This window comes from Podarcis muralis, chromosome 1, assembly GCF_964188315.1.
Source record: "Podarcis muralis chromosome 1, rPodMur119.hap1.1, whole genome shotgun sequence".
NCBI lineage: Eukaryota > Metazoa > Chordata > Lepidosauria > Squamata > Lacertidae > Podarcis > Podarcis muralis.
The window spans coordinates 82664313-82688562 of record NC_135655.1 but is presented as its reverse complement, the minus strand read 5'-3'; the positions used below and the strand labels follow the sequence as shown (position 1 = coordinate 82688562).

The following is a 24250-nucleotide window of genomic DNA, read 5'->3' as shown; positions in this document are numbered from 1 at the left end:
CAACTATGTGACTCAGTACCTTGGTAGCTGCACTTTGAACTAGTTGCAGCTTCTGAACTAGGCACATGGGTGCAGTGGTACCTCGGGTTACAGATACTTCAGGTTACAGACACTTCAGGTTACAGATTCCGCTAACCCAGAAATAGTACCTCGGGTTAAGAACTTTGCTTCAGGAGGAGAACAGAAATCGCACAGCGATGGCGCGGTGGCAGCGGCAGGCCCCATTGGCTAAAGTGGCACCTCAGGTTAAGAACAGCTTCAGGATAAGAACTGACCTCCAGAACCAATTAAGTTCTTAATCCGAGGTACCACTGTAGTCTAATCATGAGGTTACCAGTTCATGTGCCACCCTAGCAAGACTAGCCCTGTCCAGGAATGGTTGTAGATGGTGCACAAGTAACTCTCTCTCTCTCTCTCTCTCTCTCTCTCTCTCTCTCTCTCTCTCTAAATCTAACTGATGGTTGCATTCTGCAAAGTGTTATTGCCACACTCAGTGGCAGAGTTACATTGATCAGAGCAGGAGCATCAGCTAAGTCTGGTTGGGCACCGGAATAGAAAATCAGTATGAACCAGTTCGAAAGGATTATTTGTCTAAACAAATTCCACCAGATAGGCACGGACTTTGGTCTTTCAAATGTCAGTGGTGTCCTATGTGAGCCCAAAACTTGGCACCCCCTGCCTCCACTCTGCTCAGTTCACTACATCATAGTTGTAATGCCCTGCGGCGCCTCCTAGGCTTGGCGCCCAGTGCAGTAGAACTGGTTGTGCCCTCAGTCAGCCTCTGCATCAGGCTACAAAACGAAAAGAGAGATAGGATTGCAAGGCTTTCCAGCCATTCTGTGGAAAGATCAACAAAACTGGGCTGCTCCTTCCCCTGAACTCTTTCCATTCCAGCTGGTGTTTACAAGAACTCTGTAATTAAGAAACAGTGCCTGAATCTTCCAATCCCTTTTGTGTTATGTGTTTTAGATTGTAAACTTGAGGGCAAGACTATCTTATCACTGACATTTGTAAGCTGCTCTGGGAGCCTTTTCTGGTTGAAGAGCAGGATAAAAATGCTATGAATGAATGAATGAATGAATGAATAAATAAATAAATAAATAAATACCTTGGTTTTCACTTGCTACTTAGGCGTACTGTCTATAAATGTGTTCATTTGTAAGGGGATAACTCCATTAGATACTGAAACACCAGAAAGAAAACTTCTACACACATTTGAGATAGGATTCAATGTGTGTTCTCACTCAACTCCTCTACCAGGTTTTGGAGAGAAATGACGTCCTTCCTGTATTGCTGTGGGTTCTATAAGCCCAAATTAGTAGTCACATTGGTCAAGCAGATGCATATAGGAAGCCTGCAAACAGGGCACAAATGCAACAGCACTGGGCTCACTAACAACAACAACAACAACAACAACAATTTTATTATTTATACCCCACTCATCTGGCTGAATTTCCCCAGCCACTCTGGGTGGCTTACAGTACAGTGGTACCTCAGGTTACATATGCTTCAGGTTACATATGCTTCAGGTTACAGACTCCACTAATCCAGAAATAGTGCTTCAGGTTAAGAACTTTGCTTCAGAATGAGAACAGAAATTGGGCTCCAGTGGTGGCAGCAGCAGAAGGCCCCATTAGCTAAAGTGGTGCTTCAGGTTAAGAACAGTTTCAGGTTAAGTACGGACCTCCAGAACGAATTAAGTTCTTAACCTGAGGTACCACTGTACATATAAAAACATAGTAAAACCAAGTTATTGGTGTTCAAAGGCATACTGCCTCTGACAGTGAAGTGGGAACATAGCCATCATGGCTAGTAGCCATTGATAGTCATGTCCTCCATAAATTTACCTAATCCTCTTTTGAAGCTATTCAGGTTGATGGCCATCACTGCATCCTGTGGGCTCCAAAGTTTAACTGTGCACTGTCTAAACAGGCACTTTCTCTTATTTGTGCTGAATCTTCCAACATTCAGCTTCATTGGTTGTGCATGAGTTCTAGTGTTAGAAGAGAGGGAGAAAAAGCTTTCTCCATGCCATGCATCATTTTATAAACGTCCATCATGTCACAAGTCGCCTTGACTTTAAACATCAGAGCAGTACCAGAGAATGAACCAAACTCTGGAGTTTCTGTTCTAACTTCTAAAAATGAAAAGGGGATAATGATAGAAAAAACAAAACCTTGATTGATATTTCTGTCCTGTGTCTTAAAAAAAAGTTTTGCATTGCTTCCTCATGAACGTTTTTCTATTGGGAAACGTCTATATTCTTTTGAGAGCTTATTAACTAAATTGATGACGATGATGTGCTCTTGCAGGGCATTATCACATGCAAATATTTCAGTTCAGAATAAGGAGAGGAGTGACAACCTTCCCAAAGATTTTGTAGAAGCAGCAGTGATTTGAGATAAATATATCGAGTCAATAGCTTCAGCTGGTCTTTTGCTCTCAAGAGGGGGATTTGGCCTGCGTCACCAGCACTGGGACAGATGTCAGTTGGTGGAATTGCAGAGCAGTTCAGTGAAGCAAAGAACAGATAAACTTGGTAGAGAGATGCAGCAACTTTGGTCACAGAAGGTATAAAGGAAACTTTGTCAGTGCTGGCAGATCGTGAAATAGGATCTCTTCCAGAGGACCAGTTTATTTTTTGCACAATTTTTTCAGGGAAGTTACACAACACCTGCCTTCTATTGAACAATCATGCTGATTTCTTTGTGAGGTGCTTATATAACATTGCATCAAGCAAACATTATCACATACTTTCTAGCACATTTTATCACAGAAGTCTGCATTTGCAGGGTGGGCATTGTGTTTGTTGTGTACGAACTTTAATTGCACAACCTGAATTTGCTGGTATGTGGTTGAATCCCACCTGAAGATAAGCGACAGCCCAGCAGCACCCTTAAAGTACACTCCTCAGTCAAGACCACCCAGGTAAGAACGGCGAGATACAGTAATGAAGCGTACAGATCACTGATTATTATTGCACTAAAAAAAATGTTGATTGGGATTTCCAAATGGTTCATTTCTTTCTTTCTTTAATGCTGCATCGAGGTACATACAATACTCCCCTCTTTATTCTTAAAACACTCCTCAAAGTGCCATTTTAAAAATTCCATTTTATTTTGAGATGTGACATTATACTGGCAAAGTCATGATGGGTTCAGAACATGTGGGAAGGGGTAAAAGTTTGTGGGTTCTTTTTCTTTATCCTGAGGCAACTGGAATAATCACATGGTTAACATTTTGTAAGATTCCAGGTCTCTTATTTCAGGCATGAGTGTTCAGTGCTAAACTAAATGCAAATTGTGAGGGCAACAAGGGTAAGTAAAAAAGAAAAGAAAAGAAAAGAGAGAGAGAGGTTCAAATCATGATCAATAAGAGGCAACTAAGGTGCAAGAAAAGAGATATTTTGAGTCTCTCTGCCCATATTGGCAATGTCACTGATTGACAGATAATAACTTCACACAGTTCTCTAATGTTTCGGCTACTGCAGGTTCTTGATATGTGCCAAAAAGAGGATAATAAAAACCACATTTAAAATGTGTTCTTTCCTTTCTGACCATGGTGAGAAGGTTGTACAAAAATGTTGAATGGCTTGCTTAGGTCAAGGACGGGGAAACTGTGGCTCTCCAGATGTTGTTGGACTACAACTCCCATCACTCCTGACCATTGTCCATAGTGGCTGTGGGTGATGGGAGTTGGAGTCCAACAATATTTGGAGAGCTACAGGTTCCTCATCCATGGTTGAGGTGGTCATGATACTGGGCTTGGTTGCTTCCAGTTGTCCAGCCCAATCCAATGCTTATTCAGAATTAAGTTCTGCTGGGTCAATAATGGGCCTTATTCCCAATTCATTGTGCATTGGACTGGAACTCTTTGGCCCTGATGCAAAGAACAATGACTTAAACAAGAGACTGCGGGACAATAGCTGTCCATACAGAGCCCCATTTGCTGCCTAACAGCTGATCCAGTATTTCAGACTTGACATTGTTGATCCCCTCTAAAAGGCAAGAGGGCACATGGACATGCTTGAGCATCTATTTTGAAGGCCCCAGGTTCAATCCTTGGCATCTACAGGTAGGGCTGGGAGAGGCCCCTGTATGAAACCTTGGAGAGCTATCATCTGTCACTGTAGAGCAGGGGTCAGCAACCTTTTCCAGCTGTGGGCCAGTCCCCTGTACCTCAGAACATGTAGTGGGCTGGACTATATTTTGAAGGGGGAAAAAATGAATTCCTATACCCCACAAATAACCAAGAGATGCATTTTAAATAAAAGCACACATACTGCTCATGTAAAAAACACCAGGCAGGCCCCACAAATAATCCAGAGATGCATTTTAAATAAAAGGACACATTCTACTCATGTAAAAACACACTGATTCCCATACTGTCTGTTGGCTGGATTGAGAAGGCTATTGGGCCACATCCGGCCCCTGGGCCTTAGGTTACCTACCCCTGCTGTAGAGCTATATGGATCAGTGATCTGACTCAGTATAAAGCAGCTTCCTATGTTACACAGCCCAACACTAAGCCCCTCATCTCATGTGATCATTGCTGTTAGTGTGGAAAGCATTGGTCATTTGTTCTTTTATTAATCTAACAGGTGATCTAACCAGATCACAAAAATGTTGGGAAAAGTATTTGGGTTATGATATTGACCTCATCAAATAGGAAATGATAAGGAACAAGGTATCTATGAAATCAATCACAGTAAAGATTCAAGACTCTACTCAATATATTCTTTAGGTGGAACTATACGCTGGTAATTTTTTCATACACTAACCCCAGTCTGTCTCCAAAATGCAAAAATGTAAAAATGTCTCCAAAATGTAAAAAACCCAAAGACATGTATTTCCGCTTTTTGGGAGATGGTGTTCGTAGGAATTAATTTAATAACAAAGCAAGAACTTCTACTAATCTCTTCATTAGCATTGTTGCAGATATGGGATGGGTCAAATGAAGATGGTTTTGATAAATAATTGAATCTGCTCTTATTGCTACCTCCCGGGTGGGTTATTGCAAGAAAATGGACATATTTAGAGGAATTAAATAAGGATTTGTGACCTAGTCCAATCTGGTCCATAGATAGTGCTGAAAAATGAAATAAACTGGTTCTTAGGAAATGCTGAAAAATTAAGGTACACTAGAGGACCAACAAAACAAGATTCATTTTCAACTAAATGACAAAAAATTATTCTATACAGTGGTACCTCGGGTTACATACACTTCAGGTTACATACATTTCAGGTTACAGACTCCGCTAACCCAGAAATAGTACCTCGGGTTAAGAACTTTGCTTCAGGATGAGAACAGAAATTGTGCTCCGGCAGCGCGGCAGCAGCAGGAGGCCCCATTAGCTAAAGTGGTGCTTCAGGTTAAGAACAGTTTCAGGTTAAGAATGGACCTCCAGAATGAATTAAGTACTTAACCTGAGGTACCACTGTATATTAAAGGTGATAGCAATGTGCAACTGTCTCCAGTATAATATGCTAGAATTTCAAATGCTTAGTAGTTTTTAAGCTTTAAGTGAGAATAACATAAAGCCTTGAGGACAATATATTGATATTTATAAATAAAACTGTTTTTTTTTTAAAAAAATGTTGTAATATTAATTATAATAATATAATATAATATAATATAATATAATATAATATAATATAATATAATATAATATAATAATAATTTATACCCTACCTATCTGGCTGGGTTTCCCCAGCCACTCTGGGTGGCTTCCAACAAAATATTAAAATACAACAATTAATCAAATATTAAAAGCTTCCCTAAACAACTCCCCATCACCAGTAACGATAATTATTTTCCGGGGAATATGAATAAAATGACTCAAAATTGTACTTTGTCTGCATGTCTATGTTTGATTCTAGTTTTCATTCTGCTCTGTTGCTTTTCTTTGCTGATTTCTTCTTTGTGTGTTGTTGAAGTGTATGCTTTTGTTCAAATAAATAACTTTTAAAAAATAGATAACCATAATCACTGTAGGGGCTACCCTTAGTATACCACTGGCAATAGTTGCATTAAGGGAGGTGACACAGCAACAAGGAAACATCAGCGGCATTTGAAAATACATGCTGTCAGGGGTTCAGGGACAGAGGCACAGGTGAGGGAGGAGACGGAGAGCGAGGGGGAAGAATCCCAGGGCAGCGAGGAAGAGGATGACAATGACTTGAGGGTTTCCATGAGTCTTTCAAGTGAATCGGAGGATTCCCAGAAGGGGGCGCCTGTGGTCAGGCCAAGGGGAGTCACAGGGGGGACTCGTCAGGAGCAGGGGACCAGCGGGGGAACCCAGAGTGGGAGCTGGGAGCTGGGAGTCGGGACCGGCTTCTCCGCCAGAGCGCAGAGAAGGGGGTGGAGATTCCAGAGTGACAGGGGAAGCAGGTCCGAAAGCAGAGAGGGAGGGGAGATCGGAGCAAGACATCCTCCCGGAAGGGGAGGGGAGTAATGCAGGGAGTAGTGTAACTGTCAAGAGGAAGGTTAGAGGTTGCGAACGCGCGCCAAGTTCAAATGTGGAGGCGCGCGGAAGTACAGGGAGCCCGGAGGAGGAGCCAGGTCCCAAAGCACGCAGGAGGGGGGAAGAGCTGTCTGGGGATTCCGCGTCAGGGGAATCCAGGAGGGGCGAAACCCCAGGGGGCAGGAAGACCTTGCGGAAAAGGAAAGAAAGGAAGAGGTGGAGCAGCACAAGCCTCTTAAAGTGGTGCAGAGGCGGGACTGACTCAGAGGGGACTTCAGCGGTCTAAGCGTAACAGACGTGGGGCTGCGCGCCTTGGCTGTGGAGCGTACAATGCACTTCAATAAACATCTTTGTATATAAACTGGACTTGGCGTTGGTCTCTTGTGAGCTGGGACCTGAGGCAGCCCTGACACATGCATTACTAGGTTGTTTATGGCAGTCTCAGTGGCTGATTTGAGAGCGACAGTATTCCATGGCGATGTTGACAGGGCTGTTCAGAATATGAAAAGCAAGTGAATGAATAAAGGATCAGATTTCTGTACAGATGTTGAAAACAAATGTATTTTATTTTGTTGTTGTTTAGTCGTTTAGTCGTGTCAGACTCTTCGTGACCCCATGGACCAGAGCACGCCAGGCACTCCTGTCTTCCACTGCCTCCCGCAGCTTGGTCAAACTCATGCTGGTAGCTTCGAGAACACTGTCCAACCATCTCGTCCTCTGTCGTCCCCTTCTCCTTGTGCCCTCAATCTTTCCCAACATCAGGGTCTTTTCCAGGGAGTCTTCTCTTCTCATGAGGTGGCCAAAGTATTGGAGCCTCAGCTTCACGATCTGTCCTTCCAGTGAGCACTCAGGGCTGATTTCCTTAAGAATGGATACGTTTGATCTTCTTGCAGTCCATGGGACTCTCAAGAGTCTCCTCCAGCACCATAATTCAAAACGTATTTTATAGCTGACTGTAAAACTTTATTAAATCTAGAAATGTGAATAGCACGCTTGCATCCCAAGTTATGGACTATTCCCCCAACGAACCATTCTGCAGCTGACTTACCACACCTCCTAGATTTCCTTTCTTGAATTGCTGAATGCCAATTGATTAACTGCAGAGTGAAGTATCTTACTTTATATTTTTAGAATGTGACTCCTCGGGAAACTTCAGATGTTAACATCTAGTTTGTGGATGTGTTGTTTTTTCATTGCTGTATTCGAAAATAACCCTCATTGTTGACACTGTTCCTTATTTTTGTATGATGGCAGGTTGTTCTAATTCTGCGTTGTAATCGACCGTCTCCTCTGACTGCATGGCGAACAGGAACAATGTGTCTGAATTCATCTTCTTGGGACTCACCGCAGATCAGGACTTACAAAAAGCCTGTTTTGCGATCTTTCTGGTCCTCTACGCAGCAATATTAACGGGGAATGTACTTATCATTGCCACCGTCAAGAGCAGCTCCCGTCTGAACTCTCCCATGTATTTCTTCCTGAGTTACCTCTCCTTTGTAGATATTGGCTACTCATCTGCTACTGCCCCCAAACTGATTGCAGACTTCCTTGTTGAGAAGAAAATCATCTCCTTTGCTGGCTGCATGACGCAGCTCTTTGTGTTCCACTTCTTTGGTGTCACTGAAATTTTCCTCCTCACAGTGATGGCATATGACCGGTACATAGCTATCTGCAAACCCCTCCATTACACAACTATTATGAGCAAAAGTGTATGCAATTGGACGATGAGGGCATTATGGCTGGGAGCATTTGCACATTCGATGGTACAGACTCTCCTCACCTTACATCTCCCCTTCTGTGGGCCCAATGAAATTGACCATTATTTTTGTGATGTCCACCCTCTATTGAAATTGGCCTGTACTGATACTTATATTGTTGCGTATGTTGTCATTGTCAATAGCGGCATGGTTTCTCTAGTCAGTTTTGTTCTCCTGACAGTTTCATATATCATTATCCTAGTCACTCTGAGAAGTCGTTCTTCTGAAGGGCGCCTCAAAGCCCTCTCCACCTGTGGCTCTCACATCACTGTAGTGATTTTATTTTTTGTGCCTTGCATCTTCATCTACCTGAGGCCTTCCACCACATTCTCAGAGGACAAGGGCGTGGCGGTGTTCTACACCATTATCACCCCTATGCTCAACCCTTTGATTTACACCTTGAGAAATGAAGAGGTGAAAAATGCAATGAGAAAATTATGGAGCAAGAAAAAAGTACTTTGGGGTGGTTAATTAAAAAGTGTGAAATAAGATTATGACTTTTACAGGGCTCAGCCATTAGATCTGAATCTGGAGAGGAATGGTTCCCTCCTGATATGGTTTCATTTTTTATATTTTAGTAAAGGAAGGACTCATACATTTGTGTTCTTGCTTAGTGTTCTTTTCTATGCAAATAAATATGATTGTACTCAGTTCTGATGCCAAAGCAGGCCACCAGGATAAAGTATATTATGAACCGCTTTGAGTTTTTTTAAACAATCAATCAGTATATAATTTTTATGGAATAAAATAAACAAATAAATATTACATTTGTTAGTACCTAAAAATAGGGTTGGCATATTTCAAAAAGTAAAAATGAGGACACCCCGAAAGTTGTTTGGTTTTTTTTAATGAAAGGAAACCACCAAAATTGTTGAGCTTTATAAAGGAAAACCTGAAAGTTGTTGATTTTTTTTTAAGGTAAACACCAAGAAAACTGAAGATCCAGGACAAACCACTGCCTTCTGGGAATTCCCCCCAGACATCACTTCTGCCTTTGAAATCTCGGTAATGTCCAGGACATATGGCAACCCAACCTAATTGCTTTCATGGAAAGAGGTGTGGCATTGAAATGACAAGAGGCTTTATTGCCTCTAAAAGCATCATCTGCAGAGGGAAAGTGACTTTTATGTTAGGATACTACAGTCTTTTGCAGAGAGTTAATTTTTTTAAATTTAAAAAACCCCTAAAAACGAAAAGGAACTTTTCCTTGAAAATTTTTGCTCAGGAGCTGCTTGGGTTGGTGGTGGTGAGGGGAAGGTGGAAAGGAGGGCAGGGCACTGCAATAAGGGCACTGTTTTGTTTTAAACTGCCCTTTTCTCCAGGCCCCAGGGAAGAGTATGAAGGGTGAACTTTGGGATGTCAACTAGGAACAAAACAACATAAGAAGAAGCCTGCTGAAGAGGCCCATCTAGTCTGGCCTTCTGGTCTCTCAGTGACCAACCAGATGCCAGTGCTCTCTCTGGTATTCAGAGGCATTCTACCTCCAACAAAGGAGCTAGAACATAACCACCATGGCTACTAGCCATCAATAGCCTTATGACCCATGAATCTGTCTTCTCCTCTTTTAATGACATCCAAGTTGGTGACCACCATTACTTCTTGTGAGAGATTTCCAGAATTTAACTATGAGCCGTATGAAGAAGTAGTTCCTTTTGTCTGTACTGAATCTTCCAACATCCAGCTTCATTGGATCTCCCCCGCTTTCCAGTATTATGAGAGGAGAAATTCTCCCATAACAACTTTCTCCACACCATGAATATGGTTATACACTTCTGCCATATCCCCCATTACTCACCATTCCTGTAGATTACTATAAAAAGGCATGACCCAAATAGGGAGCCTTCTCAAAGCCTGGTAAGGACTTGCCTGGCTTCAGGAAGGAAGTAGGAGGGCTCCTCCTTCTTAAAACTCGGCTTCAGCCTGTGTCATGTGGGTGCAAATGGCCTTGCACATGACAGCATACCACGAAGGTGTGCCCCTGCCCTGGAGAGCAGCTGCCAGTCAGAATATGCGATATTTATTCCTTATTAATTTTATGAGCTGCTTAACCTGTCCTTTAACACAAGGTCCCAGGGCAGCTTGCAACAATAGAATATGCAATTATAAAATAAATAAAATATCTACAACCATAAAAAGAAGAGCGTAGAAAACGGAACTAGATGGAACAATGGTCAGATTCGATAAAAGGCAGGTTCCTATGTTCCTATATTGGCTTGACTGGGCTTGCATGAGGAGACAGGGACATCTGAGGAAAAAGCTAGCTTGATCCAGTTTAGGCCAGCAGAAGATCAGGACGTTGAGGGTGGAAATTGATACCTATGCAACCCATACTCACTCTAGTCCAGCTATGGGCCACATGCAAGGAGAAGAAGATGCCCCTATGTGTAGCTGAATGAGGAAACACATTTGCTAACAGATGCTGTGAATGCAGACAGATCCACTGCTGGGGCTGTGCGCTCTTCAAAGAGTAACAATTGGGCCAATCAAATGTTTAAGAAGTGGGCTGGTGAGCTAAAACATTTCCCACTCTTCCTTTCTCTTTGAACAGATGTTTGGCAGAATCACTGCCTTTTGCAGAAGGCCCCATATAGATGCAGCCCTGGCAGCTGTGTTGCTACAGAATAGGAGTGGGGCCATTGTTCTGTACCTCTTGATTTTATGAAACCACAGTCAATTGAGGAATAGTAGAATACAGTTGAGGATCCTGGAACAATTCAGAAAAAGTTGTGGATGCATTCCCCCTTGGGCATAATTAAAAGGTGCAGATAAGGAGTAGCTAAACTGTGATGTGACATCAGATTTGGCAAAGTTCCACAAAGCAAATAGTTATATATCCTTTGGAGGAACTAACTTTGCCTCCCAGGATGAGACTGGAAGAGCTTAATCATTGATGAAAGGAGTAGTTGTGTTTGGAACCCCTATGTATACTTGACCTTAAATATTTCAACCACAGTTTAGTGCAAGAAGATTCATAGAAGAGAACACTGGCGGATGCAATAAGATGATTTCTTCTTACATCATTCTGTTGAGTACAAGAAGAAGTTGAAGATAATATGTGATCAGGTGGCACAGCTTTTCATTCTTGTATTGAAAATATCAGTGTTTTTTAGACTTTAAAGAATCCTGTGATAACAACGAAGCTCTAATGTTGCAGGTGGTTTAAATGCCATGAACTCCAGAGTTGCTCAGCCTGCAACAATAAAATGAATTAGGCTTCAAAGCAATAAGATAAGCATAATTAATTGCTTCCTCCTGCAAAATATTGACAATCGTCATAGATTTCATGTAGGATATGGGACCTACTCTTCAGTAAGCACTTCAGCTTGCTGGGCAAAGCAGTTGGTTGGAGTGCTACTTCATTTCTAGATCTACTTGCAGGGAAAGTTTCTCAGCTTAGTCATGGAAAAGCTCTGTTTAGAAGCAGAGGCAGATGTAGGGCAGTATGACTGGTTCTCACACTGGGTGCCAAGCTTAAGGGGCGCTGCAGGGCATTGCAACTATGATGCAGTGAATTGAACAGAATGGAAAGTAAGAGGTGATAATAAATAACTGGAGACCTTGGCTTTCATTTGCTGCTTTGGTGTTCTGTCTTTGTTTATTTGTGAAGGGATAGCTCCATTAGATACTGAAATACAGTGGTACCTTGGGTTAAGAACTTAATTCGTTCTGGCGGTTCGTTCTTAACCTGACACTGTTCTTAACCTGAGGTACCACTTTAGCTAATGGGGCCTCCCGCTGCCGCCACGCAATTTCTGTTCTCATCCTGAAGCAAAGTTCTTAACCTGAGGTACTATTTCTGGGTTAGCAGAGTCTGTAACCTGAAGCGTCTGTAACCCGAGGTACCACTGTACCAGAATGAAAATGAAATCTTGCTCACACATTTGAGACATGATTCAGTGTGGGTATCCACTCAACTCCTCTACCATGTTTCAGTAAGAGACAATTCAACACAATGTGATGCTTCCTTTGAAGAATGAGTTATCAAATTGAAAGGTGGTGTTCATAATTCTAGAGAACATAATTCTAGATTTCAAGTTAGAAACAGGCATTTCCATTCACTAGCACTCAAGCAAAGTGGGCCAGGAAATAAGTGTGTAATCAAGCTGGTACAATATCCACTGAATATATGATATTATAGACTGAGATATAGGAAAGTTAGTGTGCCCATTCAGGTTTGGGCTTCCGAAAACGATGCTATACCAGTGAAGTAAATGACAGAAAACTTAAATCAAAGCTTTCCCACTATCTGATTCCTTTTTATCTTTTTGTTGAAACCCCACCCCTGGTATGGATGTAGGATGAAAGAGAGAGAGTTTTCTAATTGCTTGTTAGCTTAACAGTATGGCTCCCAAAGTCATACTCTGTTTGCTCAACCTGCTCCTAGAACATTCTGGATGAAGAGTCCCTGGCAAATGTTGGAGCACTGGGTGCAAGGAGAGGCTGTCAGGAACAAGACATGCGTTGGGAATCATCATCATCATCATTTTATTTGTATGCTGCCTTTCCACAGTTAAAAACAATGCTCAAGGCAGCTTACAACACGACAAGATTTACAAAATTACAAAAGTCATAAACAATAAATAAACCACATCACAAAAAATACACAAACCAAATAGAAATCGATTTCCACATAAATCAAAATCTAAAACTAAGAATATGGCATTAATATCACAGTTTAAAATGACATAGGTAAAAAATAACAGCAACTTTTAAAAACCAACAAAAAACACTGGAGTCCTCTTTGCCCAGCAGCAGCAGTCCTTTATGGAGCCCGTCAAGCCCCGCCCTAGACCAAGTGGTGAGTGGCAGGACTGGAGCCCTCAGGCGCTCAGCAGGGGAATCCTTCTGGGCAGCAGCAGCAGCCAATCAAGTTAACTGAGTGGCTGTTCCTGTACTGCCCACTTTCAGGTTGGTTGTGGAGGTGCCTTGGGCATTAGGTGGCGACTAAGTAAATGGGGACTGGAGAGGAGGTTTGGATAGGGAGTTTGCATGCTAGCCAGAGGCAGTTGACTGGTACTGTTATGGCTAGTGATGTAGCAATAAAACTGCTAGCACAATTGCAAAGCCAAACAGGGTCAGGTCTGGTTTCAACTTCGTTGGGGGACCATGTGTCGAGATTCCTGCATCGCAGAGGGTTGGACTTAGGTGACCCTTGTGGTCCCTTCCAACTCTACAATTCTGTGCTTCTAAGTTGGATGTGAGGGACGCGGGTGGTGCTGTGGGTTAAACCACAGAGCCTAGGACTTGCTGATCAGATCAGAAGGTCAGCAGTTCGAATCCCTGCGATGGGGTGAGCTCCGGTTTTTCGGTCCCTGCTCCTGCCAACCTAGCAGTTCGAAAGCACGTCAAAGTGCAAGTAGATAAATAGGTACCGCTCCAGTGGGAAGGTACTGGTAAACGGCATTTCCGTGCGCTGCTCTGGTTCGCCAGAAGCAGCTTAGTCATGCTGGCCACATGACCCGGAAGCTGTACGCCGGTTCCCTCGGCCAATAAAGCGAGATGAATGCCACAACCCCAGAGTCGGCCACGACTGGACCTAATGGTCAGGGGTCCCTTTACCCTTTACCTTTAAGTTGGATGTGGGAGAGTGTTTGGGTGGTTCTGGAAAGGTTGGTTAGGTAAAGCAGTGCCAGCATTGTCCTTGGTCATAGTTTTGAGATAAATGGTGAGAGAGGATTTTGCTTAGGTATATTTAGAAGGATAGAATGTGTAGGGGAGTTTTTATGAACTAAAGCAACATCTAAGAAAATATATAGCAGAAACCATATGCTTCTGTGCACTGAATTATCACAACGCCTCTTATTAGTTATATGTTATTTATTTTGTTAGATTTCTTATCTGGCATTTACCATAGGTCCCAGAGCAGGTTTACAACAATAAAACATGCATTTACAAAAATGAGCAAAACATTTGCAACTACAAGAAAAGTGTAGAATAATGAGCTACATGAACCAATAGATGAGCTGGATATAAAAGCAGCTCTGCTACTGTGCTGGTCCAACTGGCTTCCCACAATGCACCTGGGATGCCTGAAGAGGAATGCTTCTTGCTAATGAGCACATATACAGTAATAGCAGCCTAAACTTGTGTTTAGTAAAGTGATTCCAGTTTACCCCAGCAGAAGATCAGGAAGTTGAGGGAGGCATTATATAAATATGCAGTCCATAGTCACTCCAATCCAGCCAGGGACCAAATGCAAAGAGAAGCAGATGCCCCGTATGTACCCAAAGCAGAATGAGGAAATGCATTTTTTCAGCACCCCCCCCCCCGGAAGTGCTGTGCATGCAGAGGCTGGATTGGGCCAATCATATGTTTAGAAAGTCATCTGGTGGGTTAAAATATCCCCCACTCTTCTGTCCTCTCTGAACAGATGTTTGGCAGAATCACTGCTTTTTGAAGAAGGCTCTGAATAGATGCAGCCCTGGCCACTATGTGGCTACAAAATTGGAGTGGGGCCAGCCATTGTTCTTAACCTCATTTATGAAGCACAGACAATCCTGGAACAACTCAGAAAAAGTTGTGGATGCATCCCCCTTGGGCCTAATTAAAAGCTGCAGATAAAGTAGTAGTTAAATTGTGATATGACATCAACTTTGGCAAGAAGTCCACAAAGCTAATAGTTATGTATCCTTTGGAGGAAATAATTTGGCCTCCCAGGACAGGACTGCTGGTGGAGCTTAATTGTTGCTGAAAGGAGTGGTTGGTCTCCAGGTGTTTGGAACCAAGTATGTATGCTTGAGATGATTGTAAGATGCAGTAATATACACGTAATTCCTTCTTACAGCTTCCTGTTTGGTGCAAGAAGAAGCTGAGTTTCATACATGGTCAGGTGGCACAGCTTTTCTTCCTTGGGTTGAAAACACAAATGTTTAAACTCAAGAATCCTGTGGCATTGAAGTGTGGTAAAGAAGCTCTAATCTTGTAGATGATGTAAATGTCATGAACTTCACCATTGCTCTAGTGCAGGCTTGCAGAATTCATCTTGAAATCAACAGGGTAAGCGTTCTTAATTGCTTCTCACCTCTGATTTCCAAGTTGTGCACTCATTACAGTACAAATGAAAATAAAGGCTGTTTCTGCAGCCTTGACTCAAAACAGAACATATTTGTTTGCTTACTTATTAATCTGAGAACTAATGAGTACTGTTGTGCTGAATTTGCACATCTTTGCCTTTAAATCTTTCAGGGAGGTAACACAGAAAAAATATTGGGGAGAGGTTTGAATACAGGAAAGTGGGGAAGTCTGTGAGGTTTCACATGTCTTAGGGTACCTCCATATGACCGGTTTATGATGCATGTTAGAGTTGCCATGTGTCCTCTTTTTCCAGCACACGTCCTCTTTTTCAGGAGTAAAATTTCTGTCCAGGTGGATTTTTAAAAAAATTGCCAAAATGTCTCTGGCTATACTTTCTGGATGAGACACAGACATAACTGGTGGCTGAAGACTTGCTTTCCTCTTCTCTCCTCCTGCCCCCCTCAGCAATATATTATAGCTTCTATAGCCTACATATAGTACCGTTATTAAAAATGAGAGTCGTCACAGCGACTGCTTTTTTGCTCCTCAAAATATGGCAACCCTAAATATACTGATTTATTTGTAAGGAGCATTCATCCTGATTTGCTTTCGGAGTGTTTATATGCCTTTCCATGAATTCATTCATTCTACACCCCTCATGCATAGCTCCATCAGCTTGCAGTAAGCATCTCACAACAAAACAGGAAACTTAGGTTTGTGCAATTAAAGTGGGTTAAACACTCTGTTGCCCTAGTGCAATGAACCTGCTTTTAAAAAAGCAACAGACTTTCTGTGGTATGGAAAGTGATGGGTAAACCCATTGAAAAGTGTGGAATGAACAAATGACTAAAGGGACGATGTGTCAAAACAAATCATGATGGATGCACAGTAAAGACCTGCCATAATCTAAGGGCTTGCAAGGGACTGAGTGGTTTTCTGCTTGTCCCATGCTTTCCAGTTACAGGACCGAGTGCTTTTGCCTTTGCCTTGTCACTTTCCTCTGGAAAAATTACTCTTTAGCATTAAATCAGAGCAAATGTCAATCTGGAGAAAACTTGATTTACGTTTTCTCTGATTCAGCAGTAAACAGCAGGTTTTCCTGGGGGGAAACAGCAGAGCAAGCAGAAGTGTGGATGAGCCCTAACTTCTGTGTCAGTTTTGTACGAGCAAATCAGGATGAGTGCTCAAAAATCTATATCTATGTTTAAATTTGATTCGTTGCACTATGGTGACAGAGCACTTTAATCCACTTTAAATGTGGAAACCTGAATTTCTGGGCATGCACTTGAATCCTTCCTGTAAAATACTGACTGTTCTGGAGGTACTCTTAAGAGATTTCATGAAAGCCATGGAACCTACTTTTGAGTAAGCGCTCCGGCTTGCTGGGTGGGGTGCTTACTCACTTGCAGATCAACTTGCAGGAAAGGTTTCTTAGCTTCCTCATAGAAAAGCTTTGTTAGAAGGCACTCCATTAAGCAGAATTGTATATAAATTTGAGAGCTTTTTCAAGCATTTCTTCTACACCAAGACGAAGAGAACCAGAATTTATAGAAGGCTTTGCCATGGAATTCTACTCAGTTTTGATCCAGATTAGATTCCAATGTATAGTTAGCAGAGTAGCAACTTAAACACGTTGCAGGATTCCCCAAAAATAGACCAGAGGCAATTGTATTTCATCTAGCAGAGCTTTACTGCTATTGAAGGCAAATGAGCATAATGGTCACAAATCCAATACATTCAGGATTGGTCCTGCCCATAAGAATTCCAGTTGCAGCAGACTTAACTTAAACTTACAATAACTTATAATAAGTCTGAACCTTAACACTAAGCATACTATGTACAGAACACCACACCAGAAGGAAAAGAGATAGAAAGAGAGGGTGAAACCCAGGCTCCTTCTGGCCTCTTATTATAGTCAGCATGACCCTGAAGAATAGATAACGGAACCAGTTTAAGCCAGCTGTACTCAGCTTCTCTGAAGGAACGACCCAAACACCATGAACCTTCTGCTTGTTTCTTTCGCACAGAGAAGCTTCCAGAGCCCTCTTGAATTAATTAGAATAGGAAAGATCAATACTTTCTGCACTAAGAAATGCAAACTGACTGGCTTTTCTATAAATCACCTACAGAATGCCACTGATTATCTCAGCAGAAAAATTGGGTTAGTAATAGCTGTTTTGGGGGTGAGTGGGGACACACACACACACACACACACACACTATAGTTGATGTCAGGCTTGCCTTGCGATATATTTCTGGATTTCAACTACTCATTAACACCAGACGTTACAGAGCAAACTCATCTTTTCTCATTGCAGGTGATGCAGAACATAAACAACGTGACAGAGTTCATCTTCTTTGGCCTCACCCAAAATGAACAGATTGAGAAAATATGTTTTGTGCTCTTTCTCTTCTTATATTTGGTCATTGTGTTGGGAAATCTCCTCATCATTGTCACTATCTTCTTCAGCTCCCGCTTGAATTCTCCCATGTATTTTTTCCTCAGCTACTTATCTTTCGTAGACATCTGCTACTCTTCTGTTACAGCCCCCAAAATGATTGTGGGCTTCCTTGTCAAAAAGAAAACCATTTCCTTCGTTGGCTGCATGACACAGCTCTTTGGGGTCCATTTCTTTGGCTGCACTGAGAGCTTCATCCTCACAGTGATGGCGTACGACAGGTACATTGCAATCTGCAAACCTCTCCACTATACCACCATTATGACCAGGCGGGTTTGTGGGCAGCTGGTGGCAGCCTCGTGGGTTGGAGGGCTCATGCACTCATTGTTGGAGACAATTGCCACCAACCAGCTTCCGTTTTGTGGACCCAATGAGATTGATCATTATTTCTGTGATGTCCACCCTTTAGTAAGATTGGCTTGCACAGATACCTACATTATTGGTGTCATTGTGGTTTCTAATAGTGGAGTCATTGCTCTGAGCTCCTTTATCACCTTGGTTTCATCATACATTGCCATCTTGGTCTCCTTGAGGTCTCGCTCTTCGGAAGGGCGCCTCAAGGCTCTATCTACCTGCGCTTCCCACGTCACCGTAGTCATTTTATTTTTTGGCCCATGCACCTTTATGTACATACGTCCTTCCAGTAACTTTTCAGAAGACAAGACTGTGGCTGTGCTTTATACTGTGATCACACCAATGCTCAACCCATTGATCTACACACTACGAAATGAGGAGATGAAGAAGGCCATGAAAAAATTGTGGAGCCAAAAAGCGATTTCAAGACGGAGAAGAAGAATGTGACATTTATATATTTTTTCATTTAAGCCATGTGAATTGCAATGATTAAAATAAGCAGTGGATATTGTGCTTTAGGGAAGGGCTGAGTAGAAGGTAGATTGGAATCTAGTCATAGTTTTGTAGTAGACCAGCAAGAATTTCTGATTCCCAAATTTGTAATAATAGCAACAACAAAAATGCTCCCTCTTATTCCCAAATTATGATATTAAAGATGCTGATTGAAGTAACTCAGATGTCAATTTGTGCTTAGATATGCAGATCATCTCAATTAGCACTGCCCCCTGAGCTGCTGCTTTGTATCTAGCAGCCATTTGCAGATATTGGGCTCCATTGTAGTGCAGTCGCTAGAGTGTTGGACTAGGACCTGGGAGACGAGGTCACTGTCTCCCAGCCTATCCTGGGTGGTTGTAAGAATAAAATCAGGAGGAGGGAAGAACCACACATAGCACTTTGAGTTCTTTGGAAAGGTGGGATAGAAATGTAATCAATTTTTAAAAAGTAAAAACAAAGTAAATCTCCCCAGCCTTAAGTCTGTTCACCCTTCTTTGTAGAATGACCTCTACAGGGTTGTATTGATCTGAATATGTTTTTATAGTTAAAATCTTTTCACTGCAGTTTATTGAAGTTTTATTCCATAAAAATGACATCAATAACAACAAAGGATGATGAAGCACGTTTTTGCTTATGTTGTAAATCAGCAGCAGTTTCTATGATTATCAATATATTCAATATAATTTTCCTTATTCCAACAAGAGACTTCAGAGAGTTCTACGGGTGGCAGGAGTTTGGGATTCATTGGGATTATCTTTTGTCCATAGAAAAAATTCCTGCCATTGACCTTAAAAGCCATCAATAGCGTTTTCTTGTCTAGTCGCTTTAATTTATGTTGCTTAGTTTATCTAACAAATCAATATGCCAAATCCTATCTATTGATCCTCACTCATCTGATTTCCAGTGTTACCACTAGTCTGGCTGCTGCCAGAATAAGTGACATCATGACTTTGTGAGGGAGATCCATGTTTTCCCCATCAAAGATGGTTAAAAGTTCCAGGGAGAGATCTGTCTCAATATGGTGACCTGCCATTTTGCTACATTCTAGAAAAATGTTTCCTAATGTTTGTGTATTGCCTCTCAACTTCACCTATGAGCCTATGCTCATAGGCTCAACAGAGCCTATGCCTTTACATTCTTTTCTCCAAAAGTAAGGGATCACACCAGCATATATGCAGCTTATTTTGGGGTGTGTGGTACCAATATATAACTTTAAGTGGATTTTTCCTAATTCTTGCTCTGATATTACTGTTTTCTTCTTCTTCCATTTTTGTACAAAGTTTTCATACTTAGAGTATGACCTGATTCCCTTCCCCATATTATCTTTAGTGTACTGAGATTATATTGCTTTGCATTTTGTCTTAACCAATACATTTCTGATACTTAACCCTTAACTGGTTCCTAAATTCAGGAATCATAATTTCTCCTTTTGTTAACAATCTTATTGCCTGTGCATCCACACTAGGCATAGCACTAAAATATAATATTTGATTAATGTTGTGCCAATAATGTTTAATTTTTAGAAGCTGTTATTTTATTTGTTGTCTTGTTTTCAATCTGGTTCCTCAATATAAATATTTAATGCTGTAGAAATATTTTCCTTCATTCATTAAATTAAATTAATTTATTTTTGCAATAAAAAAGTGTGTGACAACCTAATGACTCAAGGTTAATGGTGAAACACCTGAAGTCCACTTTTTGGCATATTTAATCCACTACAGAAGCATTACCTGGTGCCACCCAATAGTGGGAAAATCTTTCAGGGCAACATCTATAGCAATTAAATTGAACGCAGTACACCTACATGCTGCCTTGCTAAATCAAGATCAATGCATTTCCCCCCAAAATTGCTATTCCCCACATTTTATTCAAAGACATTGGAAATATACAGACATTCATACCTCTAACTTTTTTTTTTACAGATCTCCTTCATTTGCTCAGTATGTTCAATACTAACTGTTGATAGGTAACTTCACTCCCCTTCCTCACTTCCACATCTTATGGTTCTTTATGGTTCAAAGAAGTCACCCCTTCAAAGAGAAGATGCCTTCAAATGGAGGGCTATTCTCTGCAATGAAGGACACATGGCCATTGTGGCTGATAGAACTCGAAATGCCTCCTTGAAATTTGTATCCTATGGTATCCCATGCTAGTGCGGCTCAGAGTAGACCTATTGAAGTTAATGGGCCTAACTTGGGACCAATAATTTCAATGGGTCTGCTCCGAGTACAGCTTGGTTGAATACAAACCTATGCATTAAAAAAGTTGAGCTGTTTCTCTAATGACTCATTTTCCACTGGAAGGCATCTCAATGCTCCTGGGAGCTTATTAAGCAGGGCTTGATTTGCTAAGAGGGCTTGATCAAAGCCACATGCTTCTAGGTTCTTAGAGCACAACAGTGTGAATGTGTGTGAGAGACAGAGGCAGTCAGAGAAAGAGACGGCCCCGTACAAACTTCAGCTGGTCTCCTGCTGCATTGCATCTAAGGAAGTCCCTCCAGGTAATAAATGAAGGGCTGCAACAATTGATTTAAGTGTGTAGATTGCTGATTAAAGCAAAAATTAAAATAAAATGCTGGTTAGGACTCAAAGTTTTGTTCCCCCTGTTATTCTAATTTTATATATATCCTGTCTTGTTAGCCATAAGGGCAAGGGAAGGTAACAGAATTTCCCCATCTCATTTATTCTCACAAAATCCCTGTAAGATAAAGATTCATGAATTGCTTTGAAGAAAGCAAGTTAAAAAGCAGTATATAAATTTGGGAAATGATCAAATTATTATTCCTATTTTACTGCCAACAACATTTATTTCCTTGTGGAAAGCGAGTACAGATTTTTTTATACATCCCAACAGAACCAAGTTAACATAGGGCCCAGTAAAAGGAGTGTATGAATGACATTCCACTGGTTCCGTCTCCCCAGGCAAGGCTCGGTTGGAGGTTTGTTAGGCATGCTTGTATCCAGTGCTTTTTTAAAAAAGAATAAAAGGTGTCGGTACTCACCACGAACATGTTAAAGTAAGTGCTACACTTTTAACATTGGGTGGGGGGAGGTGCCGGTACTGCATGCCCTTAAGTACCCCCACCTCTTGCACCCTAAAAGTTACTTTTCTTCAAAGATACAGTAGGGGTAGTTTCCTTGTCACTGCAATACAATGAACGTGTTGGATTTTGGGATGACACACTCAGCTCTTTGAAGGAACAGAACTTCCATTAGGAAAAACCGTGACATTCCATCGGGTTGAGAATGCTGCCATGTTGCTTTTTTTTGTGTTGCCCTCTTGCTATTGTGGGAAAAGGTGGGAGGGTTTTGCCTGTGGATGGTTGTGGGCAAAAACTTCAAATGTGATTAATGCTAAATCCATGTCCCCTCCACCCTTCCGTAGGGTTCCTGTCTTTGAAACAGCTGCATGCCAGTAAAAATGTGCAACTGGTGTGGATTTTCTGGTGATGTATCAACTGGTGATGTACCAAGTGTTAGATACAGCACATTGTGTATTGCTGTCACACCATGCACAACATGTTCCTATGATAAATTTCACTGATGGGCATGTCCCCAAATTCCTATATACTATAAGACCCTGATACAAAGAAGAACTTTTAATTTGATCTTGTAATGCAGGTTTCATAACTTGAGAAACGGGGTGTCATTTCTGATGGCATAAGTTTGTCAAACACTAGTCATGAAAGATCTTTTAATTAAAGGCACAAAGCTTCTATCTATAAAAATATGATTCCAATGCCAGTTAATTCTAGGCAAAGCCTTGGAATGCATTCAAAGAGATTGTTTGTTGCCCTGGTCACATTCTCCCCATAACTAGTCAGCACTTCCACTGTACACTGTACAGTGCACCGTCCATTGTACACTGGAGATTTTAGGGACCAACTGCATGTAAGATGAAAAACACCACTCAGAAGCACACCAGACATTTGAACATTTTAATAGTATGTGTATCCCCAATCCACATTTTTCACTGGGACCACAATGCATAGGGAGCTGAAGTTTAACCCTTCTCTACCCAGCTGTGAGCCATCCTGGTATTAGGAAAAAAGCTCTGATAGATGCTAATGGGCGCTTTCTCACTAAGACTAATAGCACTGCCTGGAGTGGGATTTTCATTGGGCTTGTGGATTACCCTCCCCCCAATGTTTTGTGACCCCAATGAAAACTGCCCCACTGCCCCTGCTCTTACATTTTAAAAAACCTTGGTGTCCTTCAAAGTGGTGTGTGCAGTGTCATGTATAGTTTGGCCCTTTGCAGTATGCGACAAAGCTGCAGACAACAATGGATTCTCAGAGTTGTTCAGAATTAATGAAAGAAGGATCATCCCACAAGATTTCTGAACTGTCACGAAAACAACTACAGTTTTCTCAGGTTTACTTAAAAATATCACTTTTAGTTGACTCTATTCTTTATTTTGTCTGATGGCAGGTTATTTTAATTCTGGATTGTAATCATCTTCTCTGCTGACTTCATGGAGAACAGAAACAATGTGTCTGAATTCATCCTCTTGGGGCTTACCCCGGATCCAAACATACAGAAAGCCTGTTTTGGGCTCTTTCTGGTCTTCTACACAGCAATAGTGTTGGGGAATCTACTTATCATAGTCACCATCAAAAGCAGCTCCCGTCTGAACTCTCCTATGTATTTCTTCCTTAGTTACCTCTCCTTTGTGGACATCTCCTACTCCTCTGTTACTGCTCCCAAAATGATTGCAGATTTCCTTGTTGAGAAGAAGACAATCTCCTTTGTTGGTTGCATAATACAGCTATTCTTCATTCATTTCTTTGGTGGCACTGAGATCTTCCTTCTCACATCAATGGCGTATGACCGGTACATAGCCATCTGCAAACCCCTCCATTACACAACTATTATGAGCAAGAATGTATGTGGTTTAATGGTGGCAGGCTCATTCCTAGGTGGGTTTCTTCACTCAATAGTCCAGACTCTCCTTACTATACAGCTGCCCTTCTGTGGGCCCAATGAAATTGACCACTATTTCTGTGATGTTCACCCTTTACTGAAATTGGCCTGTACCAATACTTACATTGTTGGACTCATGGTCATTGCCAATAGTGGCATGATATCTCTGACCAGCTTTCTTGTCTTGGCAGTTTCATACATCAGCATTCTAGTTATGCTGAGAACTCATTCTTCCGAAGGACGCCTAAAAGCCCTCTCCACCTGCGCTTCCCACATCGCTGTTGTGATCTTATATTTTGGACCCTGCATCTTCATCTACCTGAGGCCTCCCACCACATTTTCGCAGGACAAGAGTGTGGCTTTATTCTATACTATTATCACCCCTCTGCTCAATCCCTTAATTTATACACTGAGAAATGAAGAGGTGAAAAATGCCATGAGAAAATTATGGAGCAAAAAAGTATTTATGGAGTGAGAAATAACAAGAGATGCAAGTTTATGACTCTCATATGAACACTGGGGACAGGGATATTCTGCTTGCATTTACAGAAGTGGCTAATTGTTATACTGAAATCTGGAAAGGCAGTTTCCCTTAAGCTACCACTGTGTTGGTTCTATTTTAGTCATTTTTACTTGTGTGTTTGCTCATTAAACAATCGGTACAGGTTGTAGCATACATGTCTACTCAAAAGCAAGCCCCATTGAGACTTACTCTCAAGTAAGTGTGCATTGGCTGTAGCCTTAGGGTAAGCTGGGAAATATATATTATTATTTCTTTGCCAATCCT

General features: G+C 41.6%; 3 protein-coding genes across 3 annotated transcripts; all 3 read left to right on the top strand.

The window, feature by feature from the left end:
- Positions 1-7752: 7752 nt before the first annotated feature.
- LOC114584416 (olfactory receptor 4S2-like) lies at positions 7753-8691 on the top strand. Its single transcript, XM_028706269.2, has one exon. The coding sequence runs from the start codon at positions 7762-7764 to the stop codon at positions 8689-8691; it is 930 nt and encodes a 309-aa protein (XP_028562102.2). The 5' UTR covers positions 7753-7761.
- Positions 8692-17554: 8863 nt separating this feature from the next.
- LOC114584410 (olfactory receptor 4S2-like) lies at positions 17555-18493 on the top strand. The gene has a single exon (XM_028706255.2). The coding sequence runs from the start codon at positions 17555-17557 to the stop codon at positions 18491-18493; it is 939 nt and encodes a 312-aa protein (XP_028562088.2).
- Positions 18494-23014: 4521 nt separating this feature from the next.
- On the top strand, positions 23015-23938 carry LOC114601835 (olfactory receptor 4S2-like). The gene has a single exon (XM_028739392.2). It carries the CDS (start codon positions 23015-23017, stop codon positions 23936-23938), a length of 924 nt encoding a protein of 307 aa, XP_028595225.2.
- The last annotated feature ends 312 nt before the right edge of the window (positions 23939-24250 follow it).

Coding starts and splice junctions, on each gene's coding strand:
- LOC114584410 (XM_028706255.2), top strand. CDS start 17,555: ATGCAGAACATAAACAACGTGACAGAGTTCATCTTCTTTGGCCTCACC.
- LOC114601835 (XM_028739392.2), top strand. CDS start 23,015: ATGGAGAACAGAAACAATGTGTCTGAATTCATCCTCTTGGGGCTTACC.
- LOC114584416 (XM_028706269.2), top strand. CDS start 7,762: ATGGCGAACAGGAACAATGTGTCTGAATTCATCTTCTTGGGACTCACC.